Source organism: Callorhinus ursinus, unplaced genomic scaffold, assembly GCF_003265705.2.
Source record: "Callorhinus ursinus isolate GAN/ISIS: 27379988/994484 unplaced genomic scaffold, GSC_fseal_2.0 scaffold6, whole genome shotgun sequence".
Lineage (NCBI taxonomy): Eukaryota > Metazoa > Chordata > Mammalia > Carnivora > Otariidae > Callorhinus > Callorhinus ursinus.
Genome location: NW_027397068.1, coordinates 64,804,735 through 64,829,433, shown reverse-complemented (window position 1 = coordinate 64,829,433; position 24,699 = coordinate 64,804,735). Strand labels below are relative to the sequence as shown.

Here is a 24,699-nt window from a genome sequence, read left to right as displayed (position 1 = left end):
TCTCCCTCTGTCTCTCCCCCTGCTTGTGCTTGCTCTCTCTGTCTCAAATAAATCAATAAAATCTTTAAAAAAACAAAACAAAAGAAAATTGACATCCCATTTGTGGTGCATATAAAGTTATATTGTTATAGAGGATACTTGATTAACTACAACATTCCCCACATAAAGCTGACAACACAGCAGGGTAAATATACAATTAAATAATATAGAAACTCAATTATGAGAAAAATTATGTATTTTTAAAGAGAAAGGGCCGTTAGTGTTTAGAAGAGGGCACAAGAAGAGAGTAACTGCGAAGTCCAAAGGTCATTTAATCTATGTAGCATTTAAATCTTGAGGCCCTACGTGAAAGAAACTCACAGAAGCTATTTTGGTGAAACACACAAAGTTCCAGTCTTCTTCATTTGCAAGGCAGGACCAACACTGTTTGCCCCTAATGAGATCCCAAGTTTATGGAACAATATGCCTTGCAATGAAGAGTGTGATGAACGAAGACATTTGCTTCATTTTGGCAGGTTACTTACCACCAGGATCCATACCTACGGGTTTTCTTAGAAAAATACAAGAGTGCAACTTATGTTTGGAAGTTTATAACAAAACACACAACAAGAAGAATACAGATGATCATTTTTCAAAACATGAATTTGGTTTGGCTCTGTAATAAAGATTTTCAAAGAGCTGGTAGCGATATTTCTAGAATATAAAGAATCCATCCGGTCTGTATCCTTCCACAACCTAACTTTCTCCAGATAGCTTATATTCACGGCAAGTATTAGTGCCAACTTATAATGCAAATATGGCAATTATAAATGTAAAATCAAAGAACTAAATTGGGTCAACAAGCAGGAATAGTAAGAAATGTGTAGGAAATGAGTAATTTATCAGCATAACCACTACCACATGGTATAAACTTGCCACAAATTTTTAAAGCTTTTGCAATATTCTTTCTGCTTGCTCTATAACAACGTTATGGCCTATAAAACATGGATTGGTTATAGTAGTTAAAATGCACTTGCCCTAAAAAGCCTGATCCAACTTGAGTATGGCAAAAATCCAAGAATCAGCCAGGCATGTAGGTGTGCTTTCAGCAGAAGACACTTGCCCACATTTGGGACTGGTGTTAAGAAAGTCCTAGGCTGTCAAAAGTAGAAGCAGACCCAGCAAGGTTTTCTTCCCCTCATGATGGCATCCATCATAACCATAACCGTGAGGTTGATCTCACTTTCAGAAATGGGCACTACTTTGGGGGAAGTATATGATTATTCTTAAGGTCCCCCAGGTCCAGTGAGGCAATGATTTAGTACCAAAAATAAACTGGATATACTGTCCATGAAAGCCAGGGCATCTGGAAAGGTCCAGATCAACCTACTTCCCATAGACCTGGACACACCTTCTCTCCAGTATGGAAAACTATAACAGTTATAAAACTCTTGGCATATACCATTATCAGGATTGGTGGAAATGAACACAATAGAGACTCATTTCTTTACTTTCATGCCAAGTTGGCCAGCCAATACTGGGACTGAGGGATTAAAGGGGACTAGAAGTGGCCAGGTGTTTCAGAGGAGTCCATGCTGGGCTGCTAGGGATGAGAGTGCCTTTCACACTTTCAAAGGTGGGAAAAAGTGGGATATGAAACTCACATCAACAGGAGGTCCCTTTCCCTTCATGGATAAATCTTAAATGGCAGCATGAATTTGGGCCCTGTTCCAGGTAAAGCTTCATATATTCTAACACCAGGCCATGTATTCTAGGCCACTGGGCTGGCCTATTCTTCAGACTGCCAACTAGGCTCTTTTAAAATAGAGTATTTGAGATATTTGGTATCTAATATTTAACCAAGCTTACCGCCCCAAATTATACACCTTCCAAAATTGCCAAGGACAGAAGTGAAACATTTAATGCTAGGTCTCATATGATATGAGACTGAATTTGCTAATGGATCACATTTTTATGTTGATTCATTGCTTAGAAGATAATTATAGTTCTCTCACATGAGGAAATGGACCTCATAAAAACTGCCTAGTCTTGTTCTCACCTCCCGTGAAATAATTTAAAATTTCCACCCTGTCTGGATTATTCTTCGTAATATAGCACACCAATTACTGATATTTGTCTCCAGAGCTGTCCTGGTCAGCACAGTAGCTGACATGTGACCAGTAGCCCCATGTGACCACTGAGCACTTGAAATGCAGCTAGTCCAAATTGAGACATGGTGTAAGGATAAAATACATACCAGATTTCAAAGACTTAGTACAAAACACTGCCTTAATAATTTTTACATTAATTACAGGGTGAAATAATATTTGGGGATAATGAGTTAGATAAAATATCTTCTTAAAATTATTTTAACTGGTTTCATTTTGCTTTTTTTAATATTGCTACTGGAAAATTACAAATTATATATGTGGCCTGCATTGTATTTTAGTTGGACAATGAAGTCCTCTAGATCATTATATTGTTCTGTAAGATTCACATTTATTTCCTTATCAATCTTTATTCAAATAATAGTGAATGGAGAGGCACCTACAATTCCGAGGTTGTCTTTTCTTCCCCTCCATTCATTAATATGCCATGTTGTTATGAGTTAATAAAAACAGAGGTGAAGGCAGTCACTGTGTACTAGATATTGGGGTCATCATCCCCCTGGTATCGGCAACACCCAGATAAAAAGCTGTAGAGCAAGAAAGCCTCTTCCCCCACCTTGAGTGAAGGACGCTGACAGTTTGTATTACCATTTGGCTAACGTGATGCTTTATTTTTCTTCTTCTAACCTTTCTTTCTTCTTACCAAAACCCAAACACTGGGAGATTACATAGCATCTTCTGAGAACTTGCCCACCATTGCTAATGGCCCATGTCAGCGGGTCTTTTGACTGTGAATATCCTGAAAGAAGCTGGTTCTGCCTGCCCGGAGGGTCTTGATCCATCTGATCTTTGGTAAACCCAGAGGTGGTGCTGGAAACCCAAGTCGAAGGTCTCAGAGTCTTAATGATTCTTCTATCTTATAGCCAGAGTACGGTACTGTCAGCCTCAAAGCCATTAACATAAAATAGTCCTTCTTGTGCCATCTTCAAGAAAAGGAAAATAATGGCTATAGAGCTCCACATAGGTATGCTTTCCCACATTTTACTTCATGACAAGTCTCTCTCTAATTGTTTCTAGGTGAGAGAGGTTTAATTCCTTGGCTTTTCTTTGTTTGCTCCTCAAATTTCCATCATTTTAACTGCTCTCCTTTGGAATGTCACTACCAGAATCAAAAGCAGCCCTTCTTGGCTCTAACTTGTCTCAGGCTGATTTAGGGCTGAGGCAGAACTTTCCATGGCAAGTGAGGCCCAGGCTTCCCGTGACCACGTTTACATGTTGAAGGGGGGACAGAGGGGTCCACAGCTGACCACTCCCTGTCACAACCCCCAAGAGGAGCTTTATGAGGCAAGGCAGAACTCTACGCACAGTGGGGGCTGATGTGTGATCAGGATTTCCAAGTTCTGCTCATTGCTATTCTAGACTTCAAATACCTAGTTTGAGTTCCTTGGCAGGGCAGTCATGGAAATGAAGAGAACGTGTTGCGCTCAAGACCAATGAATAACTAACATTATGTAGTTCCTTATTATACTGCCTGTGAATTTCTCAAAAGGGGGAAACCGACAGAGACACTAAAGTATAAGCAAGAAGTTCTTCTCCCAGCCGGCAAAGCCATTTAATACAGAGCCAGTCTCAGGCAGAGCCTCAAAGTTGTATACAAATAAAGCAAACGAAAAAAACTTTTTAGAGTTGAAGTTATATAGACGAACCATTAGAGACTATGGACTCTGAAAAACAAACTGAGGGTTCTAGAGGGGAGGGGGTGGGGGGATGGGTTAGCCTGGTGATGGGTATTAAAGAGGGCATATTCTGTGTGGAGCACTGGGTGTTATGCACAAACAATGAATCATGGAACACTACATCAAAAACTAATGATGTAATGTATGGTGATTAACATAACAATAAAAATTATTAAAAAAAAAGAAATGTACATTTCTATATGTCAAAGACAACACCTGGTATTTGAGGAGAATCCTCCTCTGCTCTACACCTCTGAGATAGTGGATAGCTCACTAGATCAAAGCCACCAGATAGCAACATGAATTTCTAAAATACCAACGTGATTCTTCATTAATGTCAAGGCCAGGACCACAATTTCACATGTTCCTTAATGCTCGGAGTATTTGCTCCCAGTAACATGATTTTCATACTAATCTGCAGTTCTTTGGAAATAAAGAAAAAAAAATAATCATACTACCACGTTAATTTCTTAGCTTTGACCGAATTACTACCGTGATGCCAGATACTAACATTAGGGGAAGCTCGATGCAAGACGTAAAGGAACTCTGGACGATCTTGGAAACTTTTCTGTAAATTAAAAAAATTTTCCAAAGTAAATAGTTAAAAAAAATGGCATTACCATAGAAGAGTCAGTTAAGTCAGTATTTGTACAAGAAGATCAAGAACGGGAAGAGATATTTTGCGAAAATGCTCTTGTTCAAACAAGAGGCGAGAGGTTGAATGAGAAAGCAAAAACAAAGATTCTTTCAAGCTGTAAAGTCTGATACTAAATATTCAGGGAATTTACTAATGGATTCCCAGGCCAGTGGATGGAAACTAAGGGATACAGTGGCTACGATAGTTGATAGTTAATGCAGCTAATAGATAAAGTGCCTCAGCTAAGTGGTGACTCTAGAATTTCTACATTCAAGGGCACAAGCATGCCACAGTTTGGTTAAAAGGGAATTCCCTTAAGGCCTTTTATACAAATGCAGCTGTTTTTACCTTTATGGTCGGCTTCAGCGAATAGAGTTTCAGCTGAGTACACTTCCCGGCCTTCCCACCACACATAACAGCATGGCGGTCAAGTTCTCCTCGCCAGTGGAAGTGATAAGTGCCTCTTTGGGGGGGTCTGTTTCTCAAGCATTCATCATCATTTCTCCACATTCTTTCCCTTCCCACGGGAACCCAGATGGGGCAGGGACCTTGCCTGAACCATGAACATGGCACCAGTGCCCTAGAATATGGCAGAGCACGAAGACAGAAGGAGGCTTGCATTAAAACTGGGTGTGGACATGCCCTGGGCCACCACATAGAAAAGTCTGGTTATCCTGAAGCTGACATGCTGGAGAAACCATGTGGTGAGACCACATTGACATGTAGAGAGACGCTCAAGCAACCCTAGCTGCTCCGGGGCCTTCTGTTTGAGTGTTTCCAGCCAAGGTACCAGCTGTGTGAGTGAGAAGCCTCCCAGGTGACCTCAGCACTGTCATGTCTGACTGCATTTCTCAAGTCCCTGATTCAGAACCACAGAACAGAGCCTCCTCTGAACTCCTGACTCACAAAACTTGGAGAGATTATAAATGATTGCTGTTGTTCCAAACCACTAGGTTTGGAATGATTTGTTATGCAGCAAGAGATAACCTGAACAGTCTCTATTATAACAGATTAGCTTTGCCATAATATGCCACTGCTTTAACTCCGCATCAAAATTATCCTAAAAAAAAAAAAAACCAAATCAAAACAAACTAAAGCCTCAAAGTTCATTCACATGTGTCACTACTTCTTAAAATTTTACAGGGGAGAAAAATAAACAGAGAGGGTTCAAAGTTGGACTGTGGATCAGAGACTATGGTTTCTGATTTCTAGTCCACTGTTCTTTGCACTTGGGTAGAGATGCATAAAACAGTAGGGCAGAAAAGGCGCTTAGAGATCAGGAAATGCACTTTAACATAAGCTCCTTGCATAAAGCACATGGTACCAATGTGCTAAAAGCCAAAAGGGCCTACATAGTGTATGTGTGTGTGTGTGTGTGTGTGTGTGTGTGTGTGTGTGTGTGTGTGTGAAGGAATGAATATGTACCCAACTGTATGTATAGAAAGAGCTCAGAGGATGGGCCAGAAATTAGGTTATGACATAACACTCTCTCTTGTGGTTGGAGGGTTTGCATTCGTGCCCTGGCCCTGTACCATTCAAGGTTTGTACTACAGTCTTTGGGTTTCAGGTTTCCTCATGTGTAAGTTAGGTGGCCAGATTCCATGATCCCAGCCAACCTTCGGAATGTGACTCCAACCCTGAAATAGACAGCAGGTCCATTCCTGGCTGGAATCACAGCATACGCAGTAACTGCAAAATAGCAATTTTCTTCTCCATCCTACTAATGCCAGGTCTTGGATGCTAACACGTAGTTCAGTGACTCTGCCAAAGGCTATTAAAAAAAAAATCTCTATTTTTAATTTAGATTAAAAATCTATGCTTCTTTGAATAGCACCTTCCTGTTAGTGTGGAAATACTGGTTTCAGGGCAGTAACTAAACAAGGATAGCTATATATTAAGGCTCTATTTGTATTGAATGCACTCAGTTCCCAAAACATTTCCACACAGTTGAAAGGGAGGCATTAGGCTAAATAACATTTTCAGGCGAGGAGGGGGGCTTAGAGGGAGGAGGAGGAAGAAGGGGAGAAATTCAAGTGACTAACAATAGCACTCTGAGTAAATAAATCCATCCACAAAGTACACTAAACATTTTCTTAGAGAAAAAGAGGAAGAGAATTCAAAGTGTCAACAATAGAGATCTGAGTAAATACATCCATCTAGAAGGAACAATATAAAACTATTAAATGTCATGTCCTTTCAAATTCTGAAGGGTGTAGAAAATGGAGAAAATATGCCGTTTGGTAAAATGGACGGCTTAAATGTACAATGTGAACCCAATTTTGAATTTAAAATGCCACTTATTTATTATCCACATTAGAAAAAGATTGAAAGGTACAATAAAATAATAGAACTGGTTTTACCAAGTAGGAGCATAGTGATTTTTTTCCTTTTAATATTTATCTGTAAATAACACTTTCCTCCACATGTGTATTGCTTTTATACTCTGAAAAAAGTTATTTAAAGAAATTAAAACTACAACCTCAGTTTGTATCAAATATTTAAATATTTTATATTAAAATAATTGATTTTTATGTTCAATATGATAAATGGAAGAGAATGCCATATATCTTCTTTGAAATATATAACTATCACTACATTAAAATAATAAAAATAAAATCAGTTTCAACGTGCAGTGTTGAATACAGTGCGTGCCTCCTTCACCCCGATTATTCCTCCTAAAAAAAGTATTTCTTACCAATAAATATTCAAAATGGAAATTGCATTTACTTCCTCAACTTTGGTTCCCACTAGACTCAGACTAAATTTCACCACTACAGTTGCTAAGCACGAAATTTACAAACATTTATTCCACGCCCCCCCCTCCAGCCCCCCTGCTCAGCCTGCAGTGAACCTCAGAAAGAAAGCACATTAAAATACTGGGCATTCGATGCGCAACAACCTGGGATTTTCGTTTTCCCCCCAGAATCACAAACACCAACCAGCTCTCTAGGTACTTCAACCTCACTTTAAGGAAAGATCAAAAAACCAAACCCAAACAAGGCAAAAACCATTTTAGACACCAGTTCAGATAGAGAGAAAAAAAAAATCACCTTCTGGACTAATTCCATTGTTGGATAACTTGTTTCCATAGATCGCATTTATAACAGAACAGTTGTGACATATCCCAGGAAGCTGCTTTCCCTGCACTGTGTTGTGAAGAAAAGCCCCTGCAATGGGTTCTCCCCACCATGGACCGTCTCCGGCTGCTCCAAGACGGAAGGCACGAGTTTGTCCCCGCACGGGCATCGGTGCTTTGGGCACATTCACGTGGGCACCTACCTGTGCTCTCCCCAGGCTGAGCCACATCGTCTGCCTCCAGCTGATGCAGTGACCTCACTGGGAGCTCAGGTAAAACAAGAAGTCTTTACTAGTCCGTGCAGCTCCTTCCGTAGAAATATTGCATGAGTCAGCTTTTATCTCTCAAAAGCCAACACACAAAGGCTTTACAAAAACCTGATTTGCAACTTTCTCACTGCCTTTTCCCCCCTAGTGTGCAGACCACAGACTTCAGCATCACCAAGAGCCTTAAATGAAACATGACATCATTCAATTGAGAAACAGGACAATAGACACCACTGTGGGTAACTTGAAAATGCACACTTCGCTGAGCAACACCCTGCGCCTGCCATTCTTTTGTGAACATCAAATACAACCCACACTCGCCTAAAGCGGCTTGGGCTTTACCTTCCTGGCTCTGGCCACCATTCTCATTAAATTCCACAAAAGAATCAAGATCTCGGGAGCGCTGATATTTTCAAGTTCACTTCCTGAATTGTAAGTGTGTTTCGAAGTAAATGGACACATCTCTAACGTAAGTTTTAAAACTGAAGTTTGCGGGTGGCAGCGAATCACACAGTTGGAGGAAGTTTGGGCACTTGGTTTCCTTTAACGAGACATTTAATACAGTTTTAAGTAGGCAACGTTAAACATGAATATATTTAAGTTTGATTTTTTAAAAAAACAGCATTTAAAAACCCATCTGAAGAAAAACATCTAAAATGTAAACTCAGAGGCATTTCTTAGAAAAACAGTCAAATTCTGTGATCTTCTAATTCACAAATACGAGGTAGGAAAGACAGAATGATCAAACTCCAACACTTTAGTACAAGAGACTTCCAAATTATTTTGGATTTCGATTTCCTTAAGGCCACCTGTCCTTAAAATGCTATACGTATTTTTATAGAAAGACTCAAAATGTTCATATTTGAAAAAGATATTGAGTTCTTTAATTGAAGGGTCTTCAAAAGTACAAAATGTTACTGAAAACTGGTATGACTGCACCATGGAGTTAAAACTCAAATTATGGATTATGCCCATGTATAGACACGGAAATGTAAACTCTTTCAAACGATCAAAATCGTTTAAATAGAAGTTTCATTTAAAGCATTCGTTTGTGGTTATGGAAAATAACATTAGCTGATTATCTTTAATATAGCTATTTCTAGCATACCTATTAAGTGATTTTAAACTAACAACATAATAGGATAATTTGCCTTAATGCCTATTTCCTCTCGAATAAGGCTGAACATATGCAAGGCCACTTAAGTAAGCCATTTTGATGGAAACTGATCAGTCAGTTCAGAAGACAACTTTTCGAATAGTTTCTCTCCCACCAAATTCACCAGTTTGACGGAAGTCACTAAATCGCAGATGCTGAAAAGGCAGTTTGTGAGGCAGGGTCCTCCCTGGGCTGTGGGGACTCTCTCTCTCTCTCTCTCTCTTTTTTTTTTTTTTAAGATTTTCTTTCTTTATTTGAGAGAGAAAGACAGCAAGAGAGGGAACACAGCAGGGGGGAGCGGGAGAGGGAGAAGCAGGCCTCCTGCCGAGCAGGGAGCCTGATACTGGGCTCGATCCCAGGACGCTGGGATCATGACCTGAGCCAAAGGCAGATGCTTAACGACTGAGCCACCCAGGCACCCCTTTGGGGACTCTCTTAATCCTCCATACTAACCTCCATTTTTAATTTTTTTAAAAGATTTATTTATTTTTGAGCGCGCGTGAGAGAAAACGAGTATGGGGGAGTGGCAGAGGGAGAGGGAGAAGCAGACTTCCTGCTGAGCAGGGAGCCTGATGTGGGGCTTGATCCCAGGATCCCGGGATCATGACCTGAGCCAAAGGCAGATGCTTAACTGACTGAGCCACCTAGGCCTCCGACCAAGAAACATTTCTTAAAAGCCATTTCTGAGAGATGCTGTGTACATTGTAAGTGAACAAAACAGCAAGGCTGTATCCAGTGCGAATGCTGGGCGGTCAGTAAACATCCCCATTGGACAAGTGACTTGACTTGCGGGGGCAGCACAGGGCGTATTTGGTCCCATGGGTCAGTCGTTTGTCACTTCACCTGTGTTTCCTGTTTTAGCAAAATCATCAACTTAAGTAAGGAAACACCGCTCATATCACTCACAAGTAACCGCAACCACTCTCTATCACACCTGGAAACGTGGGTGGTTCATAGGATTTTGAATCTAGTCTTTTAAAATCTAACTTAAAAAAAAAAATCTAGCTTTTTCAGAGCGGGGAATACACACACACATACACACACACACTCACACACTCTTTGCCTTTCTATTTATCCCAGTACCACATATTTGCTAAGTGAATTAACACATGAACGGAGCCCAAGGCCCAAGGAGGGACAATACAGAGGCCTAACAGGGGAGAGGAAGGGAAGAGGGAAGGGAGAGGAACATTTCTTGAGCAACATTCAAGGTTCTTTCACACCTGAGAGCAAAAGGGCCTTCTGTGCCTCAGTGCTTTCTTTTTTTTTTAATTTTTTTTTTAAATGTTTTATTTATTTATTCATGAGAGTCCGAGAGAGAGAGAGAGAGGCAGAGGCAGAGGGAGAAGCAGGCTCCCTGCCTAGCAGGGAGTCCGATGTGGGGCTCGATCCCAGGACCCCAGGATCATGACCTGAGCCGAAGGCAGACGCTTAACCATCTGAGCCACCCAGGCGCCCCTTTTTTAAAAAAATTTTTATTGTTATGTTAATCACCATATATTACATCATTAGTTTTTGATGTAGTGTTCCTGTGCCTCAGTGTTTTCTTAAGGCCCCTCTCTCTGCCCCACCTTACTCTGCAAGGTTTTCGCTTTCCAGTGCTTCCCATCTCTGATTCCCACACATCGCTCACACCAGCTGGTACCGGTCCTTGCAGGGGCCCTGCTGGACTTCCGTGTGTGGAGCAAAATAAATCCCAAGACGTGCAAAAGGCATCCTTGCTGCTGCTTCTTGTATAATTGATTTGCCAATATTAACAGCAGGTAAAAAGACTGCTCGGCAAAATATCCTTGTAAATGATAGTGAGATCGGCCGCAGATAAACTGCACGTTGATGCCTTGTTGGGTGAAAAAGATAACTCTTACTGGAAAGCGGCTCTTTTTCCTTCACGGGCAGCACTGGTTACACAATCAGAAGTGCAGGAACGATTCCCAGTTTCCCCGCCAGGGGTGGGGGCCCAGGGGTGAAAGAGCAGCACCCACAGAACACATGTCCACGGCCAGCAGGCACGAACCGGCCAGCCAGCCAAGTGCAGTCCAGCCTTGTGGCCTAATTGGAAGAGGACCAGAAAGCCCCACTGTTGAAAAACATCCCTTCCCAGAAATCTGCCATAGGGCCCACGCTTCTACTCTGAGAAACCAGCTCCTTTTGGTTTAAGGTAAAAGTTGTCAGTTAACACTCTCATCTCCCCTGGGAAGGGTTAGGGTGTCATTGCCACAGTCCTGTGAGTTAGCCTGGGCGACCGCATCCTTCCAAGGAACCATGCGGGCCTTTTAGGAAGAAGCCAGGATGGGACAGAATGGGGAGGACAGCGAGGCTGACGGGGGAAGCAGAGGGAGCACGCAGTTCTAGGGGCTTAACAAGGTCTGACCTAATTGCAACAGCTCCAAGGAGCTGGGCAACAAAGGGCGAAAGAATGTCCTGGAGAAAGGAAGAAGGACAAAGTCAGGCGCACTGTTTTTTTGAATTCAGGGAAAGATTTTGCTTTATACAATCAATACTGGATAAGGCCAATTTAGAAAATCATCTCGCATTTTCAGATACAAAGGTGCTAGAAGTTACAAGGGGCTTTGCTTCAAAACACAACTGATATTTTTATACACAGAACGTAACAATTAAAACGCTGGAGCGGGGGCCTGGTTATCTTGCAATTTGAGATAATGCCATTGTAATACACTTCCCAAAACAAATGGTAAAACCAACGGTTTTCTAAAGCACAGGCCATTGACAAAACATTCTTATATTTTTAGTTTATTAGAACTCTTTTATTTGAAAGAATGAGGCACAAGATTACCTTTTTCTAAGTGCCTGCCGCAGAGTAAATATGACAAACATCAGAACCGGCTGCCTGCCAAGAGGTGCCACACAGCCCCAGTGATGTCCCTTTGAAGGACACACTGACCTTCCTCCTTAAAGTGGGATGTAATGTACTAACACCCTTCTGCATCACGGCTGTTTATTAAAAATCTATATACACTCTTCCAGACAGCCTACTCTAAACCCAGAAAATGTCACTAACCATAAATCCTGCCTTGCTATTGTTATACAAACAAAACTATATACTTTGTTAAACAAACAAAAAAAGCTAATCTGGTTTTTTTCTTTCTAAGAGACTCTTCTCAAAGTGAAATAATTTTAATGGTAAGTGAGTTTGTCTTTGCAAATTTAAAAAGTGTTTACTCTCAACAAAAGATATAGATCTAAGGCAGACAAAAGCACTCACGTATAGGAGAAATTAAATGAAAGTATTATTTTTTTTGTTAGCCCTGAAGTACTGAATCTCATCATAGAAACCAAACTATAAATAATAAATGGTTTCCCAGGACTCAAACCATCCACCTGAAAACATAATTCCTCACCCCCTACTGCACTAAAATGTCAGTATCGAGTCATGGTCGTTAAGAATTTTAGGAACCAAACACACAAAGCCCATTATGCACAACACTTTCTGACAGTCAACTCTTTACCTTGCAATCGAGTCATGCTTTAACTTCTCGATCATGTTAGTTGGCCATGAAAGTCAGCTGAGATCGCCTGGAAGGAAGGCACATACTCCGGGGCTCTAAAATTCTGCTGTTTCAGGAGTTCCTCCATGGGCTCATTCCTCCGACTCTAGGACAATCATTAGCTCTGTTTTTCACTCTGTTCTTCTATTAGGATATTTTGGTCTTTATTGTCCAGAGACGATGAAATCAAGTCTTAGTTATTTCTGAACTGAACAATTTTTAGATATCGAGCAGGCAATATGTTGCAAATCGTCTCTTGCTTTCAATCCTAGATCAGTCCCATCTTTAAGGACACCATGGGAGGACTCGCTGTGCTAAGCACAATGAACTAATTATCCCTCTAAGAATGCAGTATGTTTCCAGACACATTTTTCTCCAGGAGATAACACACATCTAATCCATTCATAACGAAAGGCATTCAACACACTCTATCCTTCTGAAAACACTCTTCAAAAAAATGTACTTGAACTTGTAAAAAAGGGCTTGGATACTTTATTGATATCCCACAGCACTCTTTTCCAAAATCATAATTAAAACAAGAATCGATTCTTGTTTTAGAGTAACAACCTTGGAGGTTCATAACCTTTATGTGAGCTTGCAAAACCATTTCACCTGCTGGCAGAGGACAGAGACAAACCCTCTTGGCCAGCTTCCCCCACCCCACCCCCCAACTCCCAGGTGATGGAGTGAGAGGGAAGAACGAGGCCAGGTAGACATCTCCAGCTGCACCCCTAGCCTGCAGACTCAGGGCTTCGATGGTTGGTTCAGAGAGCCGAAGATCAAAAGCAGCAGAGGTGAGTACGAGGCTTGTGGGGGAGACACAGCCCAGCTGCACAGGGCAGTCAGAATCTCTTCTGAACTGCAGCTGAATCTTCTGCATGGTTCCTGCCATCCTCTGGGATTGCCACCATCCATCTCCTTCCCCCAATCCCAAGGCTACCTTCAATGTCGCAGTGGCTGACAGCTTAACCTTTAATAGCAAATGGATTTATTGCAGGGGAGGCTACCTCATTTCTAGAACTGAAGAGGGGTCGGTTGGGCTATTCCTCTGGCCTCCTGGGCCAAGTCACGAGGCCAATCCCATTCATGTAGAAATTTCTAAAGGGCCCGGGATAGATCCCATTCCAGGAAAGCAGAACTTATTTTTCTCTAAAGGGACTGAGATGATTTATTACTTTCCAGGATCTTTTTTATTTTTTTAAAGATTTTATTTATTTATTTAACAGAGACATAGCGAGAGAGGGAACACAAGCGGGGAGGGGGGGTAGTGGGGGAGGGAGAAGCAGGCTTCTGACTGAGCAGGGAGCCCGATGTGGGGCTCGATCCCAGGACCCCGGGATCATGACCTGAGCCGAAGGCAGACGCTTAACGACTGAGTTACCCAGGCGCCCTTCCAGGATTTCTTTTTTAAACTGAAGAAGGCAAAGAGGGCTGCCAGGTGAGATGTATATTATTACAATGGTCGTAAACACCCATCCGTCACCGTGTGTACCGATCTTTGCCTTTTAGCGCTTTGGCACACACAGCAACAACCTGCTGACGCTTCTTCTCCCTTCACATCTTTTCTCTACTTTAACAGCGCCGACCACTCACCCTCACTGACTGGGAACCTAGTCAACGCCGGGTTCTGTGCTGGGCTCAGTGAATGAATGGCACTGGCTTTGCCTTCTGGGCGTTCCAGCCTAGCAGGACCAGACAAGCATCAGAGAGTTAGTGACAAGTGTGACAAGTGTTACGAATCAGAGGTAACAAGAACTATATACATACGTATCTGCTCCCTCTTCCTAAACTGCCCTTCCTCCTATTCAAGCTGCCCTTCAAGTGATACTAAAAGTGGATAGTAACTTTATGTTGACAGTAAAATCAAGCGACGTGGGGCTGCCTTCCCTTCGATTCCCCTCCCAGTCTTGGAGAGTAAGCTCCATTGGACTCGTCTTTCATCTTATATTTAATTACAAGGTAACCAAGCTGAGAGCCAAATTTGCTGGAAGTTTTTGTGAGTCTAAACACTTGCCTACTTTCCAGTTCCCACAGAGATACATGAAGTAACTTGTTTATGTTAAGAGAACAAAGGAAGGGAAACAGAGCTCTCTGTTAGGCTGCAGGTTTCATCTTAATTAGGCCAAGAAACAAGTGTAACCCAATTTACTTTGGTTTATTCTGAAGAGAAGTTTTCGAATCCTGTACAAGTACATGAAAGAAAAAGAAGGAGAAACAGCCAAAATATACCAGCAGTTGAGAGGTGGGATTATGGGGGAGACCCCTTATTACCCACTGTGATCTAGTCTCTACATTTTCTTTAATGAATATATACTATTTGTGTAATCAAAGTAGAATCAGGGGCGCCTGGGTGGCTCAGTCGGTTAAGCGTCTGCCTTCGGCTCAGGTCATGATCCCAGGGTCCTGGGATTGAGCCCCGCATTGGGCTCCCTGCTCAGCGGGGAGTCTGTTTCTCCCTCTCCCTCTGCCCCTCCCCTCCGTGTACTCTCTCTCTCAAATAATTAAATAAAATTTAAAAAAAGGACAAAATTGATTTATGTGATAGTTATTCCCCCTATGTGGACACCATCCCCCAAGCCCATCTTCTTCTGCCCTGCTCTGCCCAGGTCTGCATGCCTGGCTTTCTGACGGGTGGCTTTCTGCTGGGTTTGGCTATTGGGAAGCTCCTGGGAAGCCCCAATATTATGAGGTAGGAGGAGATGGAAAAGGGGGCTGACAAGAGGCCTGAACACCTAGAGGTGTTCAGCAGTGGCTGCATCAGAGGTAGCCCCACCTCCATGGTTCCAGTTCTCATTGGGCCCCCTTGTCCCTTGGGGGTCCCTCTGGGTTGTCCCCAAGAGCAGTGGTTAAGGCTGCCTGTCATTGCTTCAGTCCCTGGGTGTGTCACACTCCTTGCTGGCTCCCTTAGCCACACCACCTTTAATGAAGTGACCCCTTCATTAAATTCTCCATTTGAGCCAGCTGAACTGATTCATTTTCTTGTCAGGTCCCTGGCTGATACAATTTTATACGCACTCCAGAATCTCTGGGCTGAAAAGCTGATACAGTTGGACTTCGCATGCTTAGTCAGAATGTTAACCACAGCTTTTTACTAGGGGGCACACTGCCAAATTTTAGCCTTTTTTTTTTTTTTTTTTGGTTCATGGCCTGCTTGACTCTTGTCAATGAAATAGGCATTTAATTAGAACCTATTCTATGCCAGAAACATATTTTTGAATTTGATATCTACTGATATAATTCATTTCCTCAACAATATTTCTTGAGCAGCTACTATGTGCCTTAAGCCCAAAAGACATACCAGTGAACAGTTAACAAGTCCTGCCTTTATGGAATTTATTTTTGAGTGGGGGAATATATGGATTTTAATCCTAAGACAGCAGGATATTGGTATTGGAAAGATGCTTTGAGTTTTTCTAATCTAATTCCTCACTTGGTGTTCAAATTACCACTTAATAGTAGCTCACTAGCAATGCCGAATCTTTGCTTGGGTCCTGCCATTTGATCCCTGCTCAGATAGTCCATCACACTTTGGGCAGTCCGAATCTTTATTTTCTCACATTTAGCAGAAGTTCTTCAAGGACCACTTCAGGAAAACATAAGACAAATCACACCTCACCTCCATTTTGAAGTGCATTAATTATCTGAGATGCTATCAAGTCGCCCATACATATTTGCCTCTTTATTCCAATATTTATCGAGTAACTACCCTAAGTGATTCCTGGGGGGTAGGGTTCAGTGATGTGGAAAGTGGGGAGTTTGCCCCTTGCGCTGTGGGGAGCATGCTTAAAAATGGCGCCACCCTGTGACCACCTTCTCGCCGTGTCTCAAGATCTTGCTTTCCTGTGGCTTCCACCGAAGTCTTTTCAGAATTTTAACCTTTATAACAACTTACTACTGTAAAAAATGTTGCAAAGACACCATTCCTCTGGAAAGTAAATGGTCTCCCTGCTCCTCTTAAGTCATACTTTTAGATGCAGGAACACCCTGTCCCCAAAAGGCACAGTATGGCCAGGGAGACAGACACTAGGCCATCACCTGAAGAAGTACTGAATTCTATGTGAGATGTATACAATGCAAGGAAGGCATGGGCTGCTATGGAAACATATAAAGGGGGGACCAGGCCTGGTTTGGGGTGCTCAGGGAAAGTGTCCTTGTGGGAGGGATGTGTGAACTGACATCTGAAGGCTGAGAAGAAGCTAGCTTGGGGAAGCCAGGCAGAGAAGAGACCGTCCAGGTAGTTTTACGTCCTGTGAGTGCGGATTGCTGGCATATTTCGCATTTCACCTGCAGTCACCACTGAGCTTAGATTTGTCCCTGGACAATCTTGTTTGCAAATATACTGTTGCATTATATAACTATTTTAAGTGCAACAATGCCTCCTTATTAAAGTATCTGCTAGTTTCCTTCTCTACTCTGGGGTGACCCCGTCCTCCAATCCTAATGTATCAGCCTCTCTCTTGTTGGCTTTTCTTCTGTCCTGTCCAGTCACTGGACTTACATGGTTACTCAGGCAGTAACCATGACTCTTTTCTTGCCTAATCACAGGGCCCCTTATCAGGTATGGTGACAGCGCATCATGATGTAAATTTCCCTGCCCGGCATTTTCATCAGTGTAATCAGATTAAAGTGAACATCAGAGGAGTCCTAAAAGGAGAAGGGTCACAAAAGGACAGACTGGGGGAGGGGGTCACCCCACTCAGTTTGTCTTACTACTTTCAGGGGACTTAGGGATTGACCATGTGCATTTGAGCCTTGAGTACTTCCCAAGCACGTGGTCACCTTTCCTAGGAGATCCAAAGCCAGGGACAACTTCCCAGTGCCAGTATGGCTCCAAACATGACATCTGTTTAGGAGTCTGTGTAAATGAGGACATAACAAAATGGCAGACCCCAATGGATGAAGCTGCTCTGAGAGTACCGGGGAGTCAGATTTTTACAATGATCACTGGTTATCATCTTAGTGATGTAATAATAAAAGCCATTCCCCCAACAGAACTTACTTTGTTCAATTCCAGCCATGATTTACTGCTCATGACGTGTGGAAGGGACCCCGGAACCAGAGTTGAGATGTGTGGAAACTTAGCTCTACTGACAACTGTGTTATCTTGGGCAAGTCACTAAGCTCTTTAGGTTCCAAATTCCTCTGGATTAGTAAAATGAGAACTCAGGAGACTATGACATTTAAGAACACTTTTAAAATCTATAAACCTAAGATTCCATGGTTTTAGGGGATATGTTGACATGATGACCCACTTCTTAAATCCTTCAACAGTCTCTCTTGAGGCTCTTATGTAACGTGATGATCTTAAATGTGGTCCCACTATTATAGTCAGATAACCATGAGTTGATGCAAAAGCCAGGAGCACGTGGTGTTTGTATAGGGAAACTATTTTAAATTACCTATAATCCCTTATGTGGTAGAACTGTGTGGACACCTTAACTATTATCAAGAGGAAGATTCCCCACGAACATTTTTTTTAAAATTTATTTGAGAGAGAGAATGAGAGAGAGCACAAGAGGGGAGAGGGTCAGAAGGAGAAGCAGACTCCCTGCTGAGCAGGGAGCCCGATGCGGGACTTGATCCTGAGACTCCAGGATCATGACCTCAGCCAAAGGCAGTCGCTTAACCAACTGAGCCACCCAGGTGCCCCTCCCCACAAACATTTTTAATAGCATCATCTGACAGGAGACCACTGGCATCAAGATCATGCTTTTTACTTACTGACATCATCTCTACTTTCTGCAAAATTGCATTCTGGAAACCAGGTTAGGATGTAGATTATGAAATAGCTCATTTTACCACAGAGGTATATCACTTGGGGTTGCATCCCAACCAAGTACCAGCCCAAATATACCTCTGGAATAGTGGTAACATAAAAGTCAATATAACTGTAGCACTGCAAAAATCATGCTCTTATAATACACAGATAATGAAAAGTTATGGCTAGTTCTAAATTATCCAAGAACTCATATACTTTATACCCAGGCAATTATGGTGATTAGAACAAATTCATTGTAATGGGTGTCCTGGTTGAGCCTCCATGGAAATTGGGTGGGGAGAGAGTGGGAGGGAGAGAGAGGACAGCTTAACATCTCAGGCAACTTAGCTTTAGGGTTCTTCTATTGAAGGGAAGAAAACGTAAGAGGAAGCGAGCCCTTTCCCCATAAAGACAGAGAGATGAGCACCAGCAGCTTGGGGGTGGGGGATGGGTGGCCAACCAGGGGAACCCCTGTGGGAAGCTTGGGGACCTCAGATATCTCAGGGCAGGGGTCCCAGGGAGAGTAGGCATCCTGGACAAAGGGCGGTGATAGCGTGGGGAGGGGGACTAGGGAGCCAGGGAGGCCCAGCCTGGGAGGAGAAGGAGGTCTTGTCCCAGTGCCAGTGGGAAGGGACACTGAAGTGGCAAAGTTTAGTTTTTTAATGTGACTGAACCCATACCCCTAGGGCTGGTGAGCCCTAGCTGAAGACTCCCCCAAGAGTTATGATCTGAGCCTGAGCAGGAACAGTAGGACCTGAAGACTTTCTTTAAATTTCTTTGAACTGATGAACCAAATTTTGAACATCAGGATATTTCCCATTAAAATCCAGACTTTTTTTTTTTTGCTTGGGGAGGGAGAGTAGCAAATAAAGGGACAATTAACATTAATTACCACCGGTCGGATAGTCCTGCTTAGCAGCAATGGGGATGCTGAGCTTGCTTCCTTTACTCTGGCGTGCGTGCTCCCTGTTTGCCACAGTCTCCACCACCCCCTTTAGTATTATACCAATCCCTCTCACTCCTTTCCATGACCCGCCTGGCCCTGTAGCCTGGAGCCATTTGACTCTGGCTGTACATGGACACATTTGGATGCAGTCCTAGAATGACCCGATGACTAGAAATAATCTGGTGAGAACGATGTATTTCTCTACAGTTTGTGAGTCTTATAAAAATGAAACATAAAGAATTTAAAATATCACTTGTGTGTTGTTCTAGAAAAGCTGGGGGAGGCGGGGAACGGTGCTATAAGACCAAGAAGCACCGTGGAAAGATTTAGCGAAGGGAGTGAGGGAAAACGTTTCTGGCGGAGGGTGGGGAAAATGTTCACTGCAGGTCTTCATCACTTAACCTTCTCAGCTCTTGTTTCTGTTTTTCCATGCTTCCTATTAACCAAAATCTTTATCCTTCTAGGTCTTTCACAAGCCTACAACAGGTCAATAAAGTTTAGAATTTGTTCAAGGTCTTTATGAAGGAATCACAACAGAAGAAACAATTTAATTGGTAATTCTGCCAAAGCAACACCCAAATAACCTGTATCAGAGTTTTTGACATTTAAAAACCCTGGGACAGTAAGACAAAAGCCACAGTCCCAGAAGAATGACACACTGACTCATGCGGCAACACGTGGGGGTCCCAGCCATCCACAGGCCCTCATACAAGGATGGAAGTGGGGATTTGTTGGTCGATGCTCTTCTGAACAAGCCAAGATCAGCTATAAATGTCCAAATTAACATATCGGCCTCATCTCATAAAACATTAGTTTGGTTGTAACTTTAACAAAAATAATGGGAGAGAAGTTAAGACTTAGAAGTGGAGATCCCGGTCCCATCAAAATAAACGAAGGCTGTCTGATTAGGTTTATGGGCAAGAAAAAACAAGGAATAAACAGTCCCCCCTCACTTGGAAGAGCATTTGTGCACTCTGACACTGGGCGTTTAAGGAGACACCCAGAGGCATTAGTTACTCATCAGCATTTTTCCTAGAAAGGGGAAAAAAACCCCATCCTGCACCCCATACCGGTGTTTATTTCTTTCTGAACCCTGGAGATAAAATTTTTAATACACAGAGGCCTCAATGAGGATTTGCGTGCATACCCGAGTCTTTCTGAAGAAGAAACGTCTCTGACATGTGACATCTTCCCTCAGGAGTACCAGGAGGAGAGGAGGGGCGCGGGGGATAGGAAACAAACCCAGCTACTCTCCCCTAGTCCCGATGTGGCAGAAAAGCAGAAAGCTAAAAGCTTCCCTGAGGGAAAAAGCTACTCCAGACGGAGATGGATCAAGCAAGTTTAACAAACTTCAGGCTACTTAACTTGCTTACGTTTCTCTGCCCAATTCTGAAACGTGTTTATGAGGCCACGCGTTTTCAGCACACCTCCTCACTGCTCCCCACCCCCAGCCCCCGGGGAATAGGCTCAGGTGGGCCTAGACATTTACGGTGAGGGCCAGAGGGGAGCAAGGCCTGAAAAACCCCGGTCCAGGCCAAGGGAGGATGGGTTGGTACTCGTGTCTCTTTTTTTCTGGGATGCTTCTCTGGAAACCCTGTGACAAGAAAGTGTTAGTGAGCGGGAGATTCTCTCTCTCTTCTGCGTCAATAAATCCCATTCCATGATTTTATTAAAAAAACAAAAAAGTTCTGAAGATGAGCTAAACCATTTATAATTCATCAAAAAGACTCCTCTAATGGCCTACCTTCCAGATATGCTCTGGAAAAGCATTTCATTCTTTTGTTGGCATTTAGAGATTTTAATCTATTTAGATATTTTAATACATCTGTTACCATAATGGTGTTGTAAACCAAATACTTGATGAATGAAGTCGGTGACTATGAGTACAAACCCTAACCCAGCACTTTTTCAGGAGTGGTGCAGCACCTCCTAAGTCACTGATAAGGACTGAATTGTGTGCTCCCCACCCCCAAATTCATATGGTGAAGCCCAACATGACTGTAATTGGAGACAGGGCCTTGAAGGAGGTAATTAACTTAAATGAGCCAGCCAGGTGCCCCAGGTCTGGAGTCTTTTTAAGAAGGAGAAAAGACAACAGAGATCTCTCTTTGCTCCCACCCAAAGCAAAGGCTATGTGAAGACATAGAGAGAAGGCAGCCGCCTACAGTCCAAGAAGAGAGGCCTCACCAGAAACCACCCTGCTGACACCCTGACCTTGGGCCTCCAGCCAGTAGAACTGGGAGAAAATGAATGCCTGTTATTTAAGGCACCCAGTCTGGGGTATCCTGTATGCAGACTAATACAATCACCATCAGCTTGTATTTTCAACAAGCAACCGAATGCTGGGCCCCTGACACCAAAGAGGAACCTTTAGGGATGGGAACCTGGAACGGACATTGGTCACTAACTCCCTGGGGGAAAGCTGTCATTGTAAAGGTTGAGAATCATTATTTCAGGGGGGAGCTCAAGGCTGCCTACCAGCCCCCAAGCCCCTCCCTCAGCCTCCCCTATTCCACCACCCCAAAGAGGAAAAGCTTATGGGGTCAATGATAAAACAGACATCTCAAGCCCTTAAAATTAGGCTCCCCGGGCACCTGGGTGGCTCAGTCGGTTAAGCGACTGCCTTCGGCTCAGGTCATGATCCTGATCCCGGGATGACCCGGGATCGAGTCCCGCATCGGGCTCCCTGCTCGGCGGGGAGTCTGCTTCTCCCTCTGACCCTCTTCCCTCTCGTGCTATCTCTCATTCTCTCTCTCTCAAATAAATAAAATCTTTAAAAAAAAATTAGGCTCCCCAAAAGGGGGACAGAAGATTATGAATAGAACTCATCAGAAATCAGGTTGGAGTCAGAGGTGAAGTACTTTGTAGGAAAATCCACATCAGTTTCATACCTGGGCTGGTTCTCAAAGGACAATAGGGGACCTCGAGACCCATGTGAGATGAGTCCAATTCCACCGTGAGGAGACCACATAAAGATTTGGTGTGAAGCAAAGGTGACATTAAGAGTGCCTTTTTGCTGTGGTCATAATGGCCTGCAGGGATCAGAGTGGAGGTGGTTGGCTGGATATGAGGGGTTAATGCTTGGGACCCTGGCTGTCTCTTTCCTTTCCTCAAAGAATCAACTAAGATTGCATTTCGACATCCTAAAAGGTAAAAAATGGAGTTGAACTACCAACCATTGAAGATACTTTTGACTCTGAAATTCAAGGGCCTATAGAAAATAAATATTGGTTATTGTTATACTTTTGTGAAAATCACTCATGAAAAATCACCTGAGTGAAGATCCTACTAAGTCAGTCCAACTGAACGGACTTGAAATTGAGTTATATTGTCAGGAATAATACCATATAAAGCAAATTGAAAGGCACCGAGTACATTCAACTATGTAAAAGTGCTACACAAAATCCTGTAAATCTTCAAAAATCTGAACAACAATCAAACACTATTTTAAAACTGGCATATTCTCTGAAGGTGAGCCCAGGGCATTAGGAATTTTTTTTTTTTTCAAAGTGATTTTTATCTATTGCCAAGACAGAGAGCCATGGCTGTACGGTAAGAAAGTTACCATACTCCAAATTAAGGTAAAATTTAACTGAAGAGCAGAATATGTTCTAGATTTTTAAAAAAATACTATAAGAAGCACCCTTCAAGTGGAATGGGGCTTTTCTAATGGACAAAATAAAATTATATTTTAGGTATTGAGTCAAAATCTAAAAGCCCCATCGGGGTGCCTGGGTGGCTCAATCAGTTAAGCATCTGACTTTTGATTTCAGCTCAGGTCATGATCTCAGGGTCATGAGATCGAGCCCCATGTTGGGCTCTGTGCTGAATGTGGAGCCTGCTTGGGAAGTGCTCTCTCTCTCTCAAAAAAAAAGAAAAAAAGAAAAAAGAAAAAAGAAAAAAGAAAAAAACCCTAACAGCCATTAGTAGATAATCTGTGTATCCTAACTTGCTTTGATCCTAAAATCATGGGAAGAAGGTCCGTAAGGAGAGAGTTAGTATGATTCTCTCCACTGTAAGCCTGAAAACCTGGGTGTGGCTTTCCCCCTCCGCAGCGTGGTACCTCTCCCAAGTACACCAGCCATTTTCTCTTCTGAAGGCCACACAGACAGAGGGAGAATGATGAAGATCCAAACATAGGTCTAGGTGTGGTGCTTTGATCTTTGTAGGCACAAATGAGAGAAGCGTGGTTGATGGTCAGAAGTTCCAATGCCCTTCAGAAGGTGCTCCACACACCAGAGCTCTCGAGAACTGCTGTGTTGTCCAGGTTTGTTTGTGAAGTAGCAAAAGATGTCTGGGTCTCATTTGTTGAAAGTTTGGTTTATATTTTTAAAGTATAATGGCTACAGTAGGGATGCCGAAGGGTGAATTACGGAGCGAAATACACCGAGTTTCAAATCTTGGACCTATAACTTACCGTGTGATCACGGACCAGAATTTCAATCAACCTTGGTCTCTTTAAAATCAGGGGCCATTCTAGGGGCGCCTGGGTGGCTCAGTCGGTTAAGTGTCTGTCTTCGGCTCAGGTCATGATCTCAGGGTCCTAGGATCAAGTCCCACATCGGGCTCCCTGCTCAGTAGGGAGTCTGCTTCTCCCTCTCCCTCTGTTGCGCCCCCCCCACTTGTGCTCACTCTCTCTCTGTCAAACAAATAAAATCTTAACAAAATAAAATCAGGGACCATCTTATTTCACAGGGTTACCGTTTGATTTCAGTGATAGGACACTTACATCCACCATGGTACATGGCACCAACAGACACCCAGTCATATTAGTTTCCTGCCCAATATGGATAGACTACTGTCAAATGGTTAAAAAAAAGAACCCAAAACACAAATAAGTGAAACTCATTTATTCACATTCTTCTAGTTATAACACGGATGCAGTCACATATGTTACATGTATCTGTAAGCACCACCAATGCCTTCCTGAAGAAGTACTGCTTATTCTTTAAAAATTCAGTTTCCATGCCACCCTTAGCTGAGCCCTAGTGTGGAACCTTCCTAGGAATAAACATTTTTGATGGGTTTGATTTATTATTTCTTTAGCAAGTGTTTAAGAGCGTTTTTAATATATAGCTCATATATAGGAAATGGTGCTCTACAAGCTGCGGTTCTCATCCCTGAAGTCCCAAAATTTTTTAGGGGGAGAGAGAGAGGTCTGCTAGTTCCCAACGTGTGGGTGACTTCCCCTGTGCAATGTGCTCTTCTACATGCTTTGGGTCAATTCCTCACAACCCCCTCAGGACGAAGGCGCTATTATCTCAATTTTATGAAGGAAGAATTCAATGAACAGGAACTTTCAGGAGGTTGCTTGCGCGTACAATGCTACCAAGGGGAGGCACCAGAATTTGAAGCTAGGCCATCAGATTTCCGAGCCTGTCCTCTTACTCACTATACAATTCTGCCAGATGTGTACATTTATGCCACAGATTTATAGAATTCAAGAGCTTGGGGTGTGTGCCTTGGACGTTCAGAGAGGGGCCTTAGAAATGGCTACTATAAATCTTTCATTTTATGGAAGAAGAAATTCC

General features: G+C 42.8%; 1 protein-coding gene across 11 annotated transcripts in view; it reads right to left on the bottom strand.

The window, feature by feature from the left end:
• PLEKHG1 (pleckstrin homology and RhoGEF domain containing G1) overlaps positions 1–24,699 on the bottom strand; it is a 219,586-nt gene that overhangs the window by 89,711 nt on the left and 105,176 nt on the right. The window contains exon 1 of one of the 11 annotated variants that reach the window (XM_073894084.1): positions 17,464–17,593. The exons of 7 other annotated variants lie outside the window; for them this stretch is intronic. In XM_073894084.1, the coding sequence (XP_073750185.1) occupies positions 17,464–17,482 (19 nt within the window). In that variant the 5' untranslated portion in view covers positions 17,483–17,593. Of the gene's footprint in view, positions 1–7,510; positions 7,703–7,739; positions 7,930–12,425; positions 12,649–17,463; positions 17,594–24,699 lie in introns of those variants that run through there. 3 more of the 11 variants (XM_073894085.1, XM_025866322.2, XM_073894083.1) reach the window with 3 other exon arrangements.